At 45.4% G+C, this 17,330-nt stretch overlaps 2 protein-coding genes across 2 annotated transcripts; one reads left to right on the forward strand and one right to left on the reverse strand.

The window, feature by feature from the left end:
• Positions 1–116: 116 nt before the first annotated feature.
• On the forward strand, positions 117–10,109 carry LOC119138527 (breast cancer type 1 susceptibility protein homolog). The gene is made up of 21 exons (XM_037278667.1): positions 117–224; positions 467–578; positions 655–708; positions 850–930; positions 1,084–1,172; positions 1,247–1,283; positions 1,358–1,449; positions 1,563–3,716; positions 3,909–3,982; positions 4,531–4,627; positions 4,714–4,771; positions 4,940–5,007; positions 5,083–5,234; positions 5,336–5,423; positions 6,120–6,197; positions 6,347–6,387; positions 6,659–6,742; positions 7,298–7,355; positions 7,774–7,838; positions 8,228–8,282; positions 8,727–10,109. The coding sequence occupies exons 2-21, from the start codon at positions 505–507 to the stop codon at positions 8,819–8,821; spliced, it is 3,594 nt and encodes a 1,197-aa protein (XP_037134562.1). The 5' UTR covers positions 117–224; positions 467–504; the 3' UTR covers positions 8,822–10,109.
• Positions 10,110–10,972: 863 nt separating this feature from the next.
• Positions 10,973–17,082, reverse strand: LOC119138705 (rho-related GTP-binding protein RhoN-like). The gene is made up of 5 exons (XM_037279022.1): positions 16,756–17,082; positions 16,486–16,573; positions 14,325–14,434; positions 12,699–12,833; positions 10,973–11,523 (listed from the first exon to the last, which is right to left on the reverse strand). Exons 1-5 carry the CDS (start codon positions 16,858–16,860, stop codon positions 11,269–11,271), a joined length of 693 nt encoding a protein of 230 aa, XP_037134917.1. The 5' UTR covers positions 16,861–17,082; the 3' UTR covers positions 10,973–11,268.
• Positions 17,083–17,330: the final 248 nt, after the last annotated feature.

Below are 17,330 nucleotides of genomic sequence, written 5' to 3' on the forward strand. Positions count from 1 at the left end.
GTGTTCCAAACTAGTTTACATTTGACTTATAAGTAAACGGTTTAGTCGACTGAATACAAATAATTATATATTTCTGTACATTACCCACAATAAATGCTGCACTTCTATCCTCCCACCAGGAGATGGGAGGCGCGAGCCCAAATGGAAAGCCGCCGTCCAACAAATAACCGAAGAAGTTCGCGGGAAAACCCAAGTCCGTGGGAGCGGAAGACTGGAAAAAGCAGGTAAAATGGTCACAAAATGTCTGTTAACTTTAAAAAGGCAACATATTCTATAATTCCTTATTGTCTTTTACTGTCATGGTGGTGTAATTTGCAATGTTTTGTATCGTTAAAGTTGTCAAGCTATCGCCACACTCTTATTTAATCAGCTGAGACGACTGACATGGGTCAAATGTGTTCTTGTTTATTGAAATGCTGCTTACATCTTGTAGAAATGTATTTAATGTTCGTTTTGTTACGCTTAGATTTAAAAGAAAAACAAAAAGAAAACAAAATCGACTTCATGGCGCCACCCAAAGACCGCGAAGTCAAAAGAGGCATAGCTGTTCTGTGGGAGACTCTGCTGTGCCCCATATGGTAATTTATATTCCATCAAACGGCATTTGTCATAAAAAATCAAAGAATTCTAAATGTTTGTATCCTTCATATATAGTTTGGATTTGTTGACTCAACCTGTTTCCACCAAGTGCGACCATCAGTTTTGCAAGTAAGAATAATTTCATATCATTTCCATTAATTAATTTAACTTAATAATGTATCTTTTCATCCTTACATTATTCAATGCCTAAATTCAAAATTCAATGAGCTCATATAGATTAGAGCAACTGATTTTTCTTGACCGCTGTAGGTTTTGTATGCTGAAGCTATTGGAAAACACCAAGCAAAGCCGAGCCAACTGCCCAGTGTGTAAAGAAAAGATAACCAAAAGGTTGGCCATACTCACAATGACATTTTAGATAAACTAGTCTCCTTTGCACAAAATTATTATCAACACAAAGGTCTGTGTTTAGTCCTGAATCTTTTTAACAGGGAAACATGGCTTCTAAAAGTGTCTCAAAATGTTACTTTTTCTTTCACACAGAAGCTTGCAAGAGAGTCCGGGTTTTCAGAGACTCGTGACAGGACTGCAAGACATAATCCAGGCCTATGAACACGACACTGGCACAAACTGTAAGTGCTCTACTTATTTTAGGTGAGTCAATTCAAACGGAGAGCCTTGAATAACTTTCATTTTCCCCATTCAGACTTCACTGGACTGGCCCAGGAAGGAAGGCGATCGACGTGAGTGTGATTGCAAGTCTTGCAAGTGATTCGAATTGTCACTTGTCGACTGACTACTGTTTCATTCCAAGCAGGGTCAATGATGACAAACTCGATGATGGGACACCCAACAATGTGGAGGGTGTCGTAAAGCCTCTTCCGAGTTCTCATTCATCAAGTATAGCAGGTAAAAGGCTCGGTGGTAGGCAAACGTTGGGCATGGTCACATACACTATGATAGACCAAAATGCTTGAAATGTATGGGTCTTCTCATTCAGGAAGTGCTTTTTCTGTCTTCAGCTCTCAATGGATTTGCAAGAGTGATGGGATTCGGGGATTCCACTCCTTTGATGACAGAAGATCAATTTCAATGCCACTCTGTTCATACGTCACAATCAATTGACTCGATTTCGGCAACAACAGTTCAAGCATCAGGACTCGCCACTGGTGAGAAAAGACAAAAGGACCAAGTTGTTTTGGAAAATCAACCTCTCACGCAGTCCTTTGCAAAAGAACAAATAGAGGAGGAGCCTCAGATCTTTGAGAGGAGGAAGAGGAAAAGTAAGAAGAGGGTTGCAGAGTGGCTCCTGAAGGTTCCTGCCGAGAAGAGCCTTGAGTTGGAGGAACCAGCAGAGGTTGCCCACCTTTCTGATGATTCCGACAGTGCCGCATCTGATAAGAAGGAGCAGATTGCCAAAACGGTCGAGGAACAAGTCTTTGGGTTCACCTACAGACGAAAGCAAAGAGATAAACGTAGCTCCGGTAGCAAACTGCTATCGCACACAAAAAGGCTATCCAAGAAGAAAACCATAACTAGCCTTGAAGAGAAACTTGTAGATCTGGAAGACCCTGCAACAATGGCTGTCTCAGAAGAACCAGGAAATTGTGAATCTCACAAGAAGGATCTGGACAACCCTCCAGAAAATGCTGAGATGACAAGCTTTGGCACCTTCCAGCCTGAACGCACGCCAACAAGGCTGCGTAGCTCTTTGCAGCAGGTCGACTCCGATTTGCAGGCCAAAGCGGAGACGGAAAATTACGCTCCGAAGAAAGACAAGCGTCGAGCCCCTCTGGAGAGAGGCAAGTCGACCCGGGCCGTCAAACCTCTCGTCCTTGTCGGAGTTCACGAGGGAGACGACGTCACTAAGTGTTCTCTTCCGACGGAGGCGGTTCAGGTTCATATCGAGAACTACCCGAGCAGCGAGGACCAGGAAGCGGCAGTCACGATGGGCACCAGGAGATCCAAGAGACTTCACAAGTCTTCCCAGAACGTCCGGCAGCCATCTCCCAAAAAAGCTGCAACTCGCCAGCGGGCGCAAATGCAAGGGGAGGACGTTAAAGACGGCGCTATATCGGATCCTCGGGATGCAAATGCTTGCAAAAGTAACGGTTGCGTATATGCCAAAGACATCTGTGGCATTGAAAACATGGAGATCTCCCATCTGGAGACTCATGTCGAGGGTCCACCCACTGAAAACCAGGTGGGTTCGGATAGTGACCCCGCTGAGGTTCCAGGTTCTGCAAGTCTATTTGGGACGGCTCCGGAAGATCCAGCTCCACCTTTGATTCCGAGCGCCAAGGTGGAAACGGAGGACTGCAACGACAGCGAGGTGGACACTGCCCAACTCCTAAGAACTTTCAAGGCCACCAAAAGGAGGTCGTTCCACCTCGGCCCATCGAGTGGGAAGAAGAGTCGGAGTGAGGATGAAGAACCCGCGCACCTTACGAGATCAAGAACCCAGCGTGCCAAACAGCAGACCACACCGAGATCAGACATCACTGGCATGTCAATTTGTAGCAATTTAATCCCCCCAACCGATTCACCCACCAAGAAAATGGATGCCGAAGGGGTGGCCGCTCCTGTTCCTCTCGGGAGTAGCGTCAGCAGTGCCTTCAGTCAGCAAAAAGTGCCATCTCGTGAAACGGAAAGCCCTCTACCGTCCTTCATACCTCAAGTCGTGGATTCTGGACTCCATTTTCATAAGCGCCAGGAGTTTCCAGAGAGTTCCTTTGAATCCGCCCCAAAGGAGGACCCCTGGAACCTGGCTGAGGACCCCGCTGCCATCGGAAAAGGTTCAGCAAGGACATCCCAGCATCTCTTAAACGCCGACTGCTCCTTGACTCCGGACGGCCTCTTAGACCAGCCGGGTCCCTCGAGTCACAGAACCCAGACGAGCGTCCAGTCGTCCGCCCGGAGCAACCCCATCCGCAACACGCGGAGGCGGGCCCAAAGGCTGCGGCACTCATTGGAGTCACTGAGCAGCTGCGATGAGGAGGTGCCCAATTTGACGCAAATATTCCAAGAGGCCACCCGCCACCCTCAGGACGACGCTGTTCAGGACGCCACTCAAGCTAACCAGCGTGAGATTGATGACGTCGCAGTGCGCTGCCAGAGTCCAGACTGCGTTACTGCCAGCCAAGCCTCCGTTGACTTGTTTGACTCTCCAAATAAGTGTAAGATGCAGTGTTTGTGTGGAATCAGTTCAATTTGAGAGAGAAGCTCACTAACCATTATTTTAATAATTCCTAAATCTATTATTTTTTTAATAAATGAAAACAAATCTCTGACATACAAAAATGGGTCATTAACATATAATTTTCCCCATATTTGTGAATGTTATTTTCATTTTTACGACCTCTTTGTAGCCGACCTGCCAGCAAACGATGCAAGCGTGCCTGCCGAGTTGTCGCAGTTCGGAAGCGAGGTTCTTGTCACACAGGTAAAAATATTTACATTTCCCATTTGAATGTATTAACAGTGTCAGTCAACTTTCTCTATGTGCATAATCGTAATATCCAGCAGAGGGCAGCATACTCCTTGTCTTTAATGCAACTGTCATTTCCAGAATGACTGATGACTTTGCTTTGTTTGGGGGGAAAAAATCCCTCTCAGCAAGTTTTAAATTGCATTTTATTTACATGGGCCGCAGAGGAGATGATGCTTGTTCTCCTCATCCATCATCCTGCATTCGCCCTTTTATCTGCTCACTGTCACGCCTCACTAAATTTTTCCTTCATATCTCACGATATTGCCTAAAACACACTTTTACTTATCTATCCCTCCACTCTACTGACAAAGTAAAGCAACAACAACAAAAAAAGCACCCGGGAAATTTTCCGACATTTGTCACACGCTTCCGCCCTCGCCAATTGACACTCAAAATTGCGCACGAGTGAACTCAAGGTTGCATTCTGAGCTTTTCTTTCTTCTTCACCACTAACTCTCGTTCACTCCATTTTAGAGTCTCATTTTCCTCCCTTTGGTCAGCAAAAGGTGGAGATGAAGAACGAGCTGGTGAGGCTGGAGAAGTTGATGGCGCTGGTGACCGAGGTGCTCCAGGAGAAGGAGGCCAGTTCGCCTGCGTGTAAGCTGATCACACCGCTTCGAGACTTCAGTGGTAGACCTCTTCTTCTTATATCATATTTTATTTATTTTTGTGGTATTCATTAGGCTCAGACATGCAGAAATCGGGTCCACGTGACCCGGACGCAAGCGGTGATCCAGACAGGTTAGTCAGGCGGGCCCTTTCGGAATATGAAACATTGCAGCGTGTCCAGCTTGCCTTGAACAAAATATTTTTAATATTGCATTCACACCATGTCATGCTTTGTTGAGCAGCAGACTCCAAGTGTCCCGCGAGTCGGTTATTATTCTCTACAATAATGTCATTTTGCAGGAAAGACCTCGCAGAAGGTGCAGAGGAGCCCATAAGAGAATGGCTGCTTCAGTCCGCCGTCCAGATGTGTAAGGATGTTTCTCCTTCTTACATCCCGGTGCTCATTATTATGACTCACTGAGTTTTTCCATTTTCCTGCTTAGCGCCGCCACCTTCGCCACGCTCAGGACCGGCTGGGGAAAGCATGGCTGATTCAAATCCATCCTCCAGCAACAAGGAGAACAAGACTCCCGAGAGAAACGGCAACAGAGCTAAAATGGTGCTGGTGCCGTCTGGATTGGGGCCCGCCGAGCAGGTGCGTGTTCGTCGGTCGAGACGGCAATTATCCAGCTTAATGGCCAAAGTGGTTGCCGAGGGACGGGCAGCGTACGCCTGTCATGCCTGTCTGTTCTGCAGGTGGCGATGCGGAGGTTTGCCAGGAAGGTGGGCGCTCGTGTGCTTTCCCAGGTGACCGCGGAAGTGACGCACGTCGTCATGTGCACAGGTAGGCCTGGACACGTCAGGGCAACAATGCAACCATTTTTTCAAACGTCTTATAGCACATTTTAGCTTCAGTTTGGAATTTCACCAATTAACTTTTTATGAGTAGTCTGGAATTTAGTATATGGTACCCGCAAACCGCGCTTGGTATTTGGCTGGTCCTTTGGATTGATTTAATAACTTGCTTTACCAGAGCAATTCAAGCAAGCTTTCGAGTTTGCGGGGGAAAGAACATTTTCATTCTGCAACAGCACTTTGCTGTTTTGCACGGCTCCTTAACGCGAGTCTCTCAGAGATAAGCCCCCGACCTCATTCTCTTGCTCGTTGTTAATTACCATTCCTGATAGATTATTTTTAATTCTCCATTTCCAAAGCGGCACTTTTCAACAAGGCCTTTTAACAGGCGGTCGTTTCCTTGGCAACCAAGTAACGGGGAGCCCTTGCCCTTCCGATCCGTGCTGGTTTTAAGCTTTGGGAGGAAGGGAAGGCCTGCCAAAGACATAAATATTCTTCATTGATGAGTAATAACAATGCCGGATCTGTTCTCGATGTTCACTGTCACGCTTGACGAATCTTTTCCCTTTGAGCGCCATAGCAAATCCAAAAGCATAACAATCAATGATACAACAAGTGTTATGTAATAAGATGTTGTAAATACTCTCATAAAATCAATTTGTCTCCCTGCATTTTTGTCCACTAGATGATCAACTAGTATGCGAGCGTACTCTCAAGTACTTCCTTGGCATTGCAGGCAGGAAGTGGGTGGTGAGCTTCCAGTGTAAGTAATGGCTTTATTTTATTTTTTTATGCCTCTCTCGCTGTTTGCTGTGATTCATATGGCGACGTCACGCGCGCCCCTGTGACAGATTTAACCTGACAATAGCGAGACACACCAAAATAAGTGAACTTCTCATTTGCTCCTCGCAGGGATCGCCGAATGCCTCAAGGAAAAGGAACTCTTGGACGAGGTACGCTTGGCCCCCATTTCCGTGTCGAGTCAAGGCCGCCCGACGAGGCTTTCCACGCCGTTTCCCGCGATACTCCTCATGCATTATTTGTCAGCCATTTTCTTTCGCATTCCCGGCATCCGGTGCAATAACCCGGCTGCGCTCATTATAAAATCAAATAAGCGTTTTTCCAACTTGTACCCGTCGGCCCGTCAGAGAATAGCGGCGTGCTTGGAATGTTTTCACCTGCACAATCTCATTGTTGTTCCCCCCCCCCCCCCCCCCCCCGCAGAGTTTATTTGAAGTCCGAGGCGACGTGGTGAACGGCGCCGATCACCTTGGCCCGAACAGAGCTCGCACCACCGGTGACGACAATGTGAGCGCACAACATTTGTGGTAACAAAACTCACAATTGAATCAGGTAACCATTCTGGGCTCTGCGTCAGTGCCTTTCATACGGAATCATCCAGCCAACTAACAGAGTTCCCGTCAAGCATTTGATGGAGTGAATGTGCTCTGCAGATCACCTGGCACTCCCAATATGTCCCCAAGGACATTAGTGTTGTCTAAATTAAAAATCTCCACCAGCAAGACTTTTCATCACACAAAGCACCTCTGGCTGGTGATCATTATAAATGCAGCTAAGCGGGAGAAGAAGAAAAAAGTGATTTTTCTCCACGCACTTTTCCGCACCATACACATGCCTCCGACGTCACGCCATATGACTTATGCGGCCGCCACGGCTCAAGGAAGCCATTTTGCATTTGACTATTTCCAGCCAGGCGAGCTGACCCTGAACGAAACAAAGTGCTCGCCATCGTTGTTGAGCAGTCGTTTTTCATTTTGCAAGCCAAAGGCAGCCATGTTGGCGCCTAGTTTGTTGTCAAGCAAGGTTTAAGACACAGGCTTTTTTTTTTTTTTGTCTCCACAGCTTCTCATGAAGGGCTATGAAATCTGCCTTCAAGGACCTTTTACAAACATGACCACAGGTAAACACAGACGCAGTATGCAAAAACTCATCTCAAGATCCCAAAAGGTTTGAGTAGCTCTGCCTCAAACAACCAAAAATTAGCCCCATGCTGCTTTTGCAGTGCTGTTTGCAAAATCGTAATGGACTCACGCTGACATAAAACTTTAATATGATTTTGTCCATGCTGGGTTTTTTTTAAACTGTAAAATGAGCAATTTCACCTGCTTTTTAGCTTGTAAAAACAAAAATGCGAATACACGCCGCTGCTACGCTGAAATGCCAAAGGAGAAAATAACGGAATGAGGACCGGTGCCTCGTTGGCACACAGCACATCACGGTGGCCCATCTCGTAGCCTCGGACACAATTACGGCGCAGCTTTGGTTGCCTGCAATTTGCATTTCAATGTTTTAATGTTTTGTGTTTGTTCGTCTCCCAGCGCAAATGGAGTGGATGGTGCAGCTGTGTGGCGCCACGGTGGTCAAAGACCTCCACAGTAAACGGGTGAGAACTGCCCTCGCCAAAAGATTACCGCTGGCAACATGGATTTAGTGTTTACTCTTTTTGTGACCCTTTCCTAATGTGTCAGAAAAGCCCACATGGTTATATATTGCCGCTCTCCTGTTTCACTTTTAATGACACCGTCGCTGCATATGGTTCATATACAGTATGGTGTATTATTCAAACAAAATACAAGCTTAGCCTGCATGTTCTGCGTGACAGGAAAGCATTTGCCCACGGCCAACGCTGTAATTATGAGTTCTAATCACGAGCCCCTTCAGCTTGCGTCGCAGTCGAGCCTTTTGCGTGCCGATGTTGAAGAATCGAATGCGGAACATGGCATCAAAGCTGCATCGATGATTTGTTTCAACTCTCTCGTTTTGCTCCCACAGAAGTCCAACCAGCTGGTCATCGTTCAGCCTGGATCAGAGCCATGTTCGTACAGCGGTAAGTTTCAGACCGAACCCGCAAAATATTTTCTGAGTGTATCTAGTTATCCTCCTCCTGCGTTGATGTAACATATTCGAAGGTTGAACTTTACAGCCGCCGCAATTGTTGCGACCCCAAAAAACTCTCCACAAGTCTCACACTCAATCAGTGTTCCCGTTTAGTGTGAAACTCTCACCGAGTCTGACAGACGAGGTGGCAGACGTTCTTTCAAGACGGGTTCACCGGGCAGAGCGGGTGCGAAAGAACTCGGGCAGCGAGGAAATGGCCCAGAGCAAATGTCAGACTGAGAGGGGCGGGGAGGCAGGGACCAACAAATAATCCAGTCCAGTATATACACAAAAATAAAAGAAACTGGCTATTATTTACAAAGTAGATGGTGGCAACGCTAGCTGTATGATTGTGATTGTGTTCTATTGACGGCAAATTGTTATTCACTGACAGGTCTCGCAAAACAGGCCAGAGTTGTGACTCGCGCTTGGTTGCTGGACACGGTGGCCACCTACACTTTCCAAGGTTACGACAACTACCTAATGTGAGTCGAGGATGCGTTTTACCACATTTTTAGATTTAAATGCTGTGTAAAAAAAATAAAATAAAAATGTTCAGAAAGCAAAAGAGGAGAGATATGTAAAGTGAAACTAGAATAATAAATAGTTCATCAAATGGTCTGGGTTTTTTCAGTTGGGAACGAGGGCTGGGGGAAAAAGCAGCTTTCTTAGGAACGTGATTGCTCTTCTTTTGCATCATGACAGAATCGACCGCTTCATACGTAGCAGGTACGCGTGTTTGTTGGGTCGCAGTATAGCAACGGCGCAATTAGCCTTGTTTTGAACAACAGCTGGCTGCAAAGAGCACGCAAAAACAAAACGGGAATGTCAGCACGTCTCTTTGGAGGCCTTTGTAAATGCCAGATGCGCTGGTGCCACGATGCTGCTTTCTTCCAGTCAGCTGTTTTTTGTTTGTATTTTTTTACACCCCCTCATTCGGTAGCATCACTTTCAATGGCGTGTAGAGTTCAAGCACTGAATGGGAATAGTTGTTCTCCTTTATTTGGACGGAAGGAATGTCAGGCCCGTCTCGTTTGAGCGAGTCCAATCACTCGGGTTATTTACAGTGCTCGGAATTTATCGGTCACAAGGTTGTCTCTCTTTAAGTGAGTTACGTCTCTTTGTATACGAATCGCAAACACGAGCCGAGCGCCATATTCCTCACTACTACCCTAAGGCGAAATATTTTTCATCAACAGCGGCGGCAGAAGAGTGGACATTCTTGTTTGGCGCATTGTAACAAGAGAAGGCGTGTTTGTTGACAGTTACGCGTCTCCTCGGCACTTTAGCACGAACGAAGGAGATAACGGTGGAACATTCCGACTTCTAATCGTAATGGGAGATTCCAAACAGGAAATACTGTTAAGTCATAATGATTGTTCACTGCATATTTTGAGTGTGTTGGCTGAGACACATTTTGAATTAGCAGTAATTCTTTTTGGGGTTTTTTCTGCGCTATACTAGCCACCCCGAGTCAATGCGTTTGACCCCTGCATGTTTTTCCGCCACATATATTTTTAATCCGTTCAATTGTACACACTGTTTAAATGGCTTTTGCATTTTTGATGATTCTCTTCCCTTTCCCCTCACTAAGTGACAGCATAACCATTCATCGTATCATCACCCCGGTTTTTTTAACAGGTTAGTCACGTTGTTTGAAAAAGTTTTCTGGTTGAAGCCTTTCATTCATTTACAAAAATTTCCACAGCCAACATTACTTGCTTAATTTAATCTATTTGTTGTTATTCATTGTTAGAATAAAAGCTTCTTTTGATAGTCAGGTGCGAGGGAGATTTCATCACCTGGGCAAAATAATTCAGACGCCCTTGAAGGCTGCAGCCTTGCCCGTTCCAATGTGTAAACGCTTAACTGTTGCCATGCCAACCTTCAACGCAACAGCCTGCAACCTGAATAGGAAAGTGCTAGACTCCCGTAATAGAAAAGCTTTCTGAGGATTTTCCATTGGGATTCTCAATGGCCTTGCCCGTCATATATCCGAAGCAGCCGTCGTGTTACATTGTTTTCTGGAACGTACTTACAAGACTGAAGTGTTTGTTCTGATGGCTGTTAGCGTCATTGAAGGCTTGACGGATGACTGTTTATTAAATACGTCAGATTCAAAAGACCGCAATGTGTGACAAATATTTCTTCGGGAGCTTTGCCGCCAGCGTTTAACCCTTTCTTGCTTTACTCCATTTGTAAGCGAGGCAGAAGAAACAATGATGTAGCTTACGCCAGCGAGCGAGCGGCCATCCCCAGGTCTCGCTCTGGGCATCTGCTGTGACCTCGGCGCGGTGGCGCTGCAAAATGTCACTTTGCTACCGTTCAAAGAAGCAGCGCCAGCCGCTCGGGGGGGCGTCAGCCTTTCGCCATCGATGCACAGTCACACTTAAAGGTCATATAACCAGGCTCATGAATAACGGCTGCATGATGATGCTGCGAACTGCGGAATGAATAATGCTTTCTAAATTTTGTAGATTTTTTTTGTTTTTTTTACAATCAGAACCTCATTGGTGTGACTTAAGTGCAGGCAGGATAATTGAAGAATTTGAATCTTGTGCGCCTCAAAACTTTCAGCCCCAATCAGAGTGAACAAAATGCCTTCCGACAATCACCAGCCTTTAGTTCTTTTTTTTTATTATTATTATTATTTCATTGTCACATAAAGAAAATGACATCCTGGATCCACGTTCCTCGCCAGTGTTATAACAATATGAATTTAACGACATGAATACGTGATGTTAAGAATCAAAGCACTTGTGGTTTTAGGAAATTAGTGGTAGACTTGTGGTCGATGGTTTGTTTACCAGTGTTGTGCTTGGCTATGGTTCGGGAGCTCCACCAAAACAAAAGCGTATGGTCTACCTCACATTGTCCTTTTTGTTTCGAAAGCAGTGCAAAGACTTGGGACAGAATAAATTAAGTTAGCTGGCGGCTCACATGAGCACGCAGCTCTTGGCGCGCTCCTTCCTGACGGCGGGCGGGCGCTCGTGAATATCAGTCCGAGACGGCTGCTGCGAGACCCGCTTGAGCCCGCGCCGTGAAGCGGCGCGCTTGAGCGCGGGCCGGGGCGCGCGCGTTACAGACGCCATGGTGGTAACGTGGAAAACGTCGCGGACGGTGTTCTCCGAATACTTGGAGGTGCACTCGGCGTAGGCCACGGCGCCGATCTGTCTCGCCAGATGAGTGCCCTACAAGGACAAAAAGGGTCTTGTTTTAATGTATGCTTCAAATAAATCACCCTGATAAAAGAGCGGGTCTGAACCAAAAGAATGAAAAAGCAAAACAGTGAAGCGCCGGTCAGGGTAATAATTCTTTGCTTTCAGCAGCTCCTTTCATATTAAAACATTGCTCTTGGAGCTTTCCTCCTCAGCATTTGAATCAGGACTAACTGTGCTTGTGATTATTCATCACACCTTGACTCGAATTTCTCCTCTCTCTGCCTCTTTCTGAGTCCCCGGTTACCATTTTGGGATCAACGCTTTGAATGTGGAGAACTCATCGGAAGGACGGTCAGTTCACGTTATCTGCTAGCCGCCAAGCAAAGTCGTCATTGTGCTGAGATTGTTCTCCTAAGAGAAGTAAGTGAAGTCCAACCTGTCCTCAGTCATGGTCAGCCAGTCCGGAGATAACGTGTTTTGTATTCTTCATCCTACGTCAAGGGGAAAAGTCTCCCAAGTGTGTTTAGTCATAACGATCATTTGAAAATTGGAGGTTAAATAGGATTCCGTTTCCAACGTGGATTGTCTGACCACAGCTGCGGCGTGCTTTTGTCTTTGCGGGCAGGATTAAAAGCTTGCTCTCACAATACCTTTTCAAGCACATTTCGCCCCCTTTTGCTGAGATATGCCCAGGCTGCTTTTTTTTAGACGGCGGGCAGCACTAAGCCCTTCGTCCAAGTTAGCTCGCCAAAAATTCCGAATGAAAAAAGACGCAGTTAAAAGAAGTCTGTGTTCATCCAAATTCCGACTGAAGTCGCTTGATGTCGGATGTGAAAAGCTTAATGCCGCAATTACGGCCAGGACAATGCCAATTGTTACCTTTTGCTTTGATAGAGAATTGAAAAATAATAACTTGTAGGCTTCCCAGAATGAAGAAATCACATTTACATGAAAATAGGCTATTAAAATTCATGCGCGGTAATGCTCCTTCCTCCAAGACACAAACAAAACAATTGTGTTTGTCTTCCTGCTTTGTGAAGCTCTGTGAGTTTTTGTATTTGTTGAAGCGAATCCGCTGTATAACTTGGTTTTCCAGCGGGTTCGCGTCTGCGCTAGTCAGCTGTGTTTGTTTACTGGCGGAATACTTTTAAACAGCATTGAGGTGGCAATAAAAAACAAAATGGAGGCGAGGAATTTCTCCTCACCTGTTCGTGGGTGACTGGAATGAGTCTGTGTTTGGAAAGCTCCCTCATGATGTTGACGTCCGTCCTTAGGTCCAATTTACAGCCCACCAGCACCACTTTGGCTTTGGGACAGAACTCCTGCGTCTCTCCTTGCCACTGTAGAAACACAGATTAACCAAAATAATATTCAGGGGTAATTTAGCACTGAGCATAGCTGGTCAAATCTGTCTCTGTTGGATGTCTCATTGTTTCCTCCCGTCCGGGTACTGGCAAATCCACTTGTACCCAGTCATCCTTGTTCACAAGGAGATCTTTTCTCCCGGATTGTCTGGACGAGTTGTCGGCTTCGCCCAACGCCGAGCAACCGGTGAATGGCAGCAATTTAGATGAGTCACAAAGGATCCTCGCCAATGAAGCGGCGTATTGTCTCGTGCTAACAATGCAAATCAGTGAAGGTTTTGTGAGGTAGAGTGTGGGCTGCCGTCAGAGCTGTGAGTGGGCATAATCGGAGGTTAAACATAAATGCTGTCCTTAGTTCACTCGAAGCACAATCCCGGATTTTGAAGCAATCCTTTAGAGATGTGCTCAATTCTCTTTTGCCGTTTGTTGATTTGAAACGACCATAACGGCGACGCTAATGTTCGTTTGTTCGTTCTTCCAGGCGCTTTCAAAGCTCGCGGGTGGTTCCAGTACTTGGCAGTGCTTCTGGCAATGTTTAATGAATTCAAGCTATATGACACGTAGTGTATGGAAGATTTTGCTATTTTTAGCCTTGCCCGCAGCTTGACGTTGCTTTCGCTAAGATAGTGAATGTTTTAAATGCGGTTTTTGTCTGCTTTTAACGCTATCAAATTGAACGTCTGTCGTATGGAATTTTCTCTATCAAGGAAATTGGCTTGTGTACTGAAACGTTATATTTATGCGCCGACCAACACTTTAAGGCATTCAAGTTATATTTGTGATAGCTGAGCTGAATCATATTTACATCAGCTGAGTCATTTTGTTTCCCCCCAAAATAAAGATTTTGGAGACAACAAAGGACACGGAGTTGAAAAATAGATACGATTAAAACCCGAGAGGTATTTTTCAAAGTCTGGGAAGGAAGAGCGAGAGAGGTAAAGGATAATTGAAGGGCAACGTGGTGGCTCACTCTGTCAAGCGCAGTTATTAAAAAAAAAAAAGAAAAAACTGTGAAATGCGGCATCGTTACATATTATCATCTTTGCACTAATTAGTCATGCATGTTTAATTGCTTGGCTTTTTTTTAATCGGGGGGGTCTTTTGCAGTCTAATTTGAATTGAAAAGCACTGCCCGATGTGTCACTCTGGCATCCGTAGAATGCATTGTGTAACTGTGTGAACCCATCGCGGAAGGGCGGAGTTCAAGTTAGCCGATTGAAGAATTTGTCCACCCTACATTGTAATGCCTGTGATGATGTCACATGATGAATGATGAGGCGTGTCGGACAAGTCATACAAGGGTGCTAAGATACACCTACGCAAAAATGTTAGCAAAAAAATAAATAAATCGCGGTCGCACTATTAAGGAAAAATAAAAACCGCAGTAAGATTGATGTTTAAAATTGTTCTCTAAAGTGTCGCTGGGGAAAAAAAAATAATAAAAAATCTCACAAAATGTGCACTGACCTTTTTCACCACACTGTCCAGCGTCTCCGGACGACTGATGTCGAAGCAAATGAGGACGGCATCCGAATCGGGATAAGCTAATGGTCGCACGTTGTCGTAGTAGGCGGAACCTGTCAGTTTAAGAAAAAAAATAATAATCAATGAATAAAAAGATATGTTTGTAGGACTGAACGAGGGGGGGCGGTGGTCCGTATCATGAATGGCTTGTTGACAATGCAATTTTATTCTCCCTGGGGGCCCCGCGGTGAATTAGGCGCATTGTGACAACATTCCAACGCCACTTGCATCCTAGTTTGCAACATGTTGTCCTTTTGTGGCCAAAATACAGCGCATCAGCACTTTGACGGAGGAATCCGATAACATTCCAAAATGCGGTGCTCTGCTGCCCCAGGAGGTCTCAAGGTCTTCCTGATGTCCACTCTTCCACGTTCTTCGCTAATGCATATTGATTCTTTTGAGTCCTTGTGATCGTAGTAATGGCAGCGGCAGTAGCCGCGGTGTGATGATGCCCCTGGAGGCCACACGCACTAAGAACCAATCTGTCTCCATCTAAAATGAAGGCCCTTAAAGAGCCTCCAGTCTGGTCGCTGTCGAGCAGCTGGTGTTTTGCTGTCAGTGGACATTAGGCCCGCGCAGGAAGTGTACTTATGAATAAATGAGCTACTTTGTTCTTACATGCCTCCCTCCCTCCACCGGTGTTACACAATTAAAGCGCACTTATGTAAAACCCGCAACGGAGCCCTCGAGAGGATTGAAACGGGGAGGGGGGGCAGATAAGGTACTCAAACTTTCAGAGAAGTCTTTTGACCTTCGTGGCAGGCATAAATTGTCGAACAATACATGTTTGCAATTTCCACTAATGTAATCTAGGACCGACTATTTCTTCCTCATTCATTTGCTCTCGGGGGCACGTAAAGCAACGTGGAATATAAAGTTGGAATGAGCCACAATATCTCGTCCGAAAGCACCTTTTAATGAGCCCTCCTGAGCACCTCTTCCAAGACGCCGCCAAAAAAGAAACAACAACCGCGGGGCATATTTATCTAGTCTGCATTTACAGCAAATCCTGTTAGCAATTTTCAACGCTCTTATCAACTTCTCACACTGTCGGCCGCTCAAAGTGAAAATCCACATTTCTTTCGTCAGTGGCGCTGAAGGCTGTAAAAGAGCTGATAACAGACAATCGGGCTGCCTGTTCAATCTTTTCGTTTTTGTGACGCTCTGCATAATTCACAAGCCTTCTCTCATCCACGCACCTTTAATCCTCCCTGATGACATCTCCTATCACAGCGCAGTAATTCTCATTAATATTAAAATCATGTTTCTTTTTTTTTTTTTTTTGAGTACCCTTTCTTACACAATTCCCGCTGTGTTTTGTGATCCGTTTTCCGCCGACTCAAACTGCGCCTTGATATGATTATTATTCCGTAGCGCACAAACAAACATAAGCCTAGTGCGGCTAATTGCTTAGCATGCGAGCGAGCGTCAACAATGTGAGACGCCCTGCAGAGATGATGATGTTCTGCCTCTCACTTAAAATGTCACATTTCTTGATTTGTTTTCGCCCCCGTCGTGTTTGTTCGCCCTCATATGTTTTCTTAACACTTGGAAGTATTTATTCAGGAGTAAAAGGCGCAGCATGCGATATTTTGTAATTGTGACTCTTGCGTGAACCTTCATGAGTCCATAATGTACATCAGAGTCGTGAGTCTGAGAGAGGGAAAGTGTGTTTGTTAAAAGCCTGTCAGTCTGGTCTGGCAGGATGCAACAAAAATGGAATGTATGCTGCGTACTCTTATTGTGTGCAAACCTGTTATTGTTTTTTGTTGTTGTTTTTTTTGTTTGTTGTTTTTTGCAGCAGTCCAAGTCACATTTTTCCTCACTGGCAAACGTCAACACCATTTTCATTCATTCACGCACTGCTCACACTCTCACATCCACACACACTCGCATGCACATCAAACTCTCTCGGTCTCCCCTCTCACACATTTTACTCACACCTTAAAAAACAACTACCAAACAAGACCTGACTGCATCTATAAATATGACATTGGCCAACTAACAGTAAATGAAGTGCATTTTGAGGAGCAGAATTGTTCATTTATGACTTGAAATATTTGCATTTTATAGAAAACAACAAAGAAGCAACCATCTTTCTTACCTGACGTGTCCCACATGTTGAGCTCGATGCGCTGCTTGTCGATCTCAAAGCTGGCGGTGTAGTTCTCAAACACTGTCGGGACGTAATTCTGCAATAAGAGCCGATGTTTTTAGAATGCACAAAACGTAGTTAAACTCCAACGCGATTGTGTTAATGACCGAAAATAATGCAATTTTCCTGGTGCGTCACGCGTAAAAGCGCACGGACTTGACTCTTAACTTATCATGAGCGGATAAAATAACAACGTATTAAATGTTCCCGCACGTTTACCTCTGGATAGGAGTCTTTGGCAAAAACGTGCAGCAAGGCCGTTTTTCCACACTGCGTGTCCCCGACCACCACGATCTTACACCGGAGCGGTCCTTTGCCCTCCATCGCGCGTCCTGTGCGGGGGTTACTGCGTGCCTCTGGTCATTTAGGCTTTCCAACTTCCACCCAACGCCAAAAAAACAACAAGCAGCGTTGACGTGCACCTATGGATGTTACGACTTTACGAAACAAACTCGTTCCGCAACACAAAGGGTGTGAACGAAGAGGTAGACGAGGAGGGTGTGATGAGCTGCATCCTCTGAAGCGCCTCTTGCGGCGCTCAAGTCAAGCGAGAGTCGCTGGCTACTCGATCTCCGGTTATCAAACCACAACAATTCTTCAAAATAAAACACGTGAGTACATGTATCCCTACTATTATGTAGTGACGCAAATAATTGTTTTACTTTGAAGGCCAAGTCACAATTTCCGTTTTTTGTTGTGTGCCACACGTCTTTGTTTCATTACGGTACATTTCACGCTTGTATTCTTTCATTTACAATACGAGGTAAGATGATTTTTTTTATTTGCAAATTTCA

Source organism: Syngnathus acus, chromosome 19 (assembly GCF_901709675.1).
Source record: "Syngnathus acus chromosome 19, fSynAcu1.2, whole genome shotgun sequence".
Lineage (NCBI taxonomy): Eukaryota > Metazoa > Chordata > Actinopteri > Syngnathiformes > Syngnathidae > Syngnathus > Syngnathus acus.

What these genes read in the sequence shown, in the direction of transcription:
- LOC119138527 (XM_037278667.1), top strand. Translation starts at nt 505, where the DNA reads ATGGCGCCACCCAAAGACCGCGAAGTCAAAAGAGGCATAGCTGTTCTG. An exon ending in GTGGGTGGTGAGCTTCCAGT is followed by an intron (nt 6,198 to 6,346) that starts GTAAGTAATGGC and finishes TGCTCCTCGCAG; the next exon opens with GGATCGCCGAATGCCTCAAG. An exon ending in AAAAGGAACTCTTGGACGAG is followed by an intron (nt 6,388 to 6,658) that starts GTACGCTTGGCC and finishes CCCCCCCCGCAG; the next exon opens with AGTTTATTTGAAGTCCGAGG.
- LOC119138705 (XM_037279022.1), bottom strand. Translation starts at nt 16,860, where the DNA reads ATGGAGGGCAAAGGACCGCTCCGGTGTAAGATCGTGGTGGTCGGGGAC. An exon ending in CAACATGTGGGACACGTCAG is followed by an intron (nt 14,435 to 16,485) that starts GTAAGAAAGATG and finishes TTAAACTGACAG; the next exon opens with GTTCCGCCTACTACGACAAC. An exon ending in TTCCAGTCACCCACGAACAG is followed by an intron (nt 11,524 to 12,698) that starts GTGAGGAGAAAT and finishes TTGTCCTTGTAG; the next exon opens with GGCACTCATCTGGCGAGACA.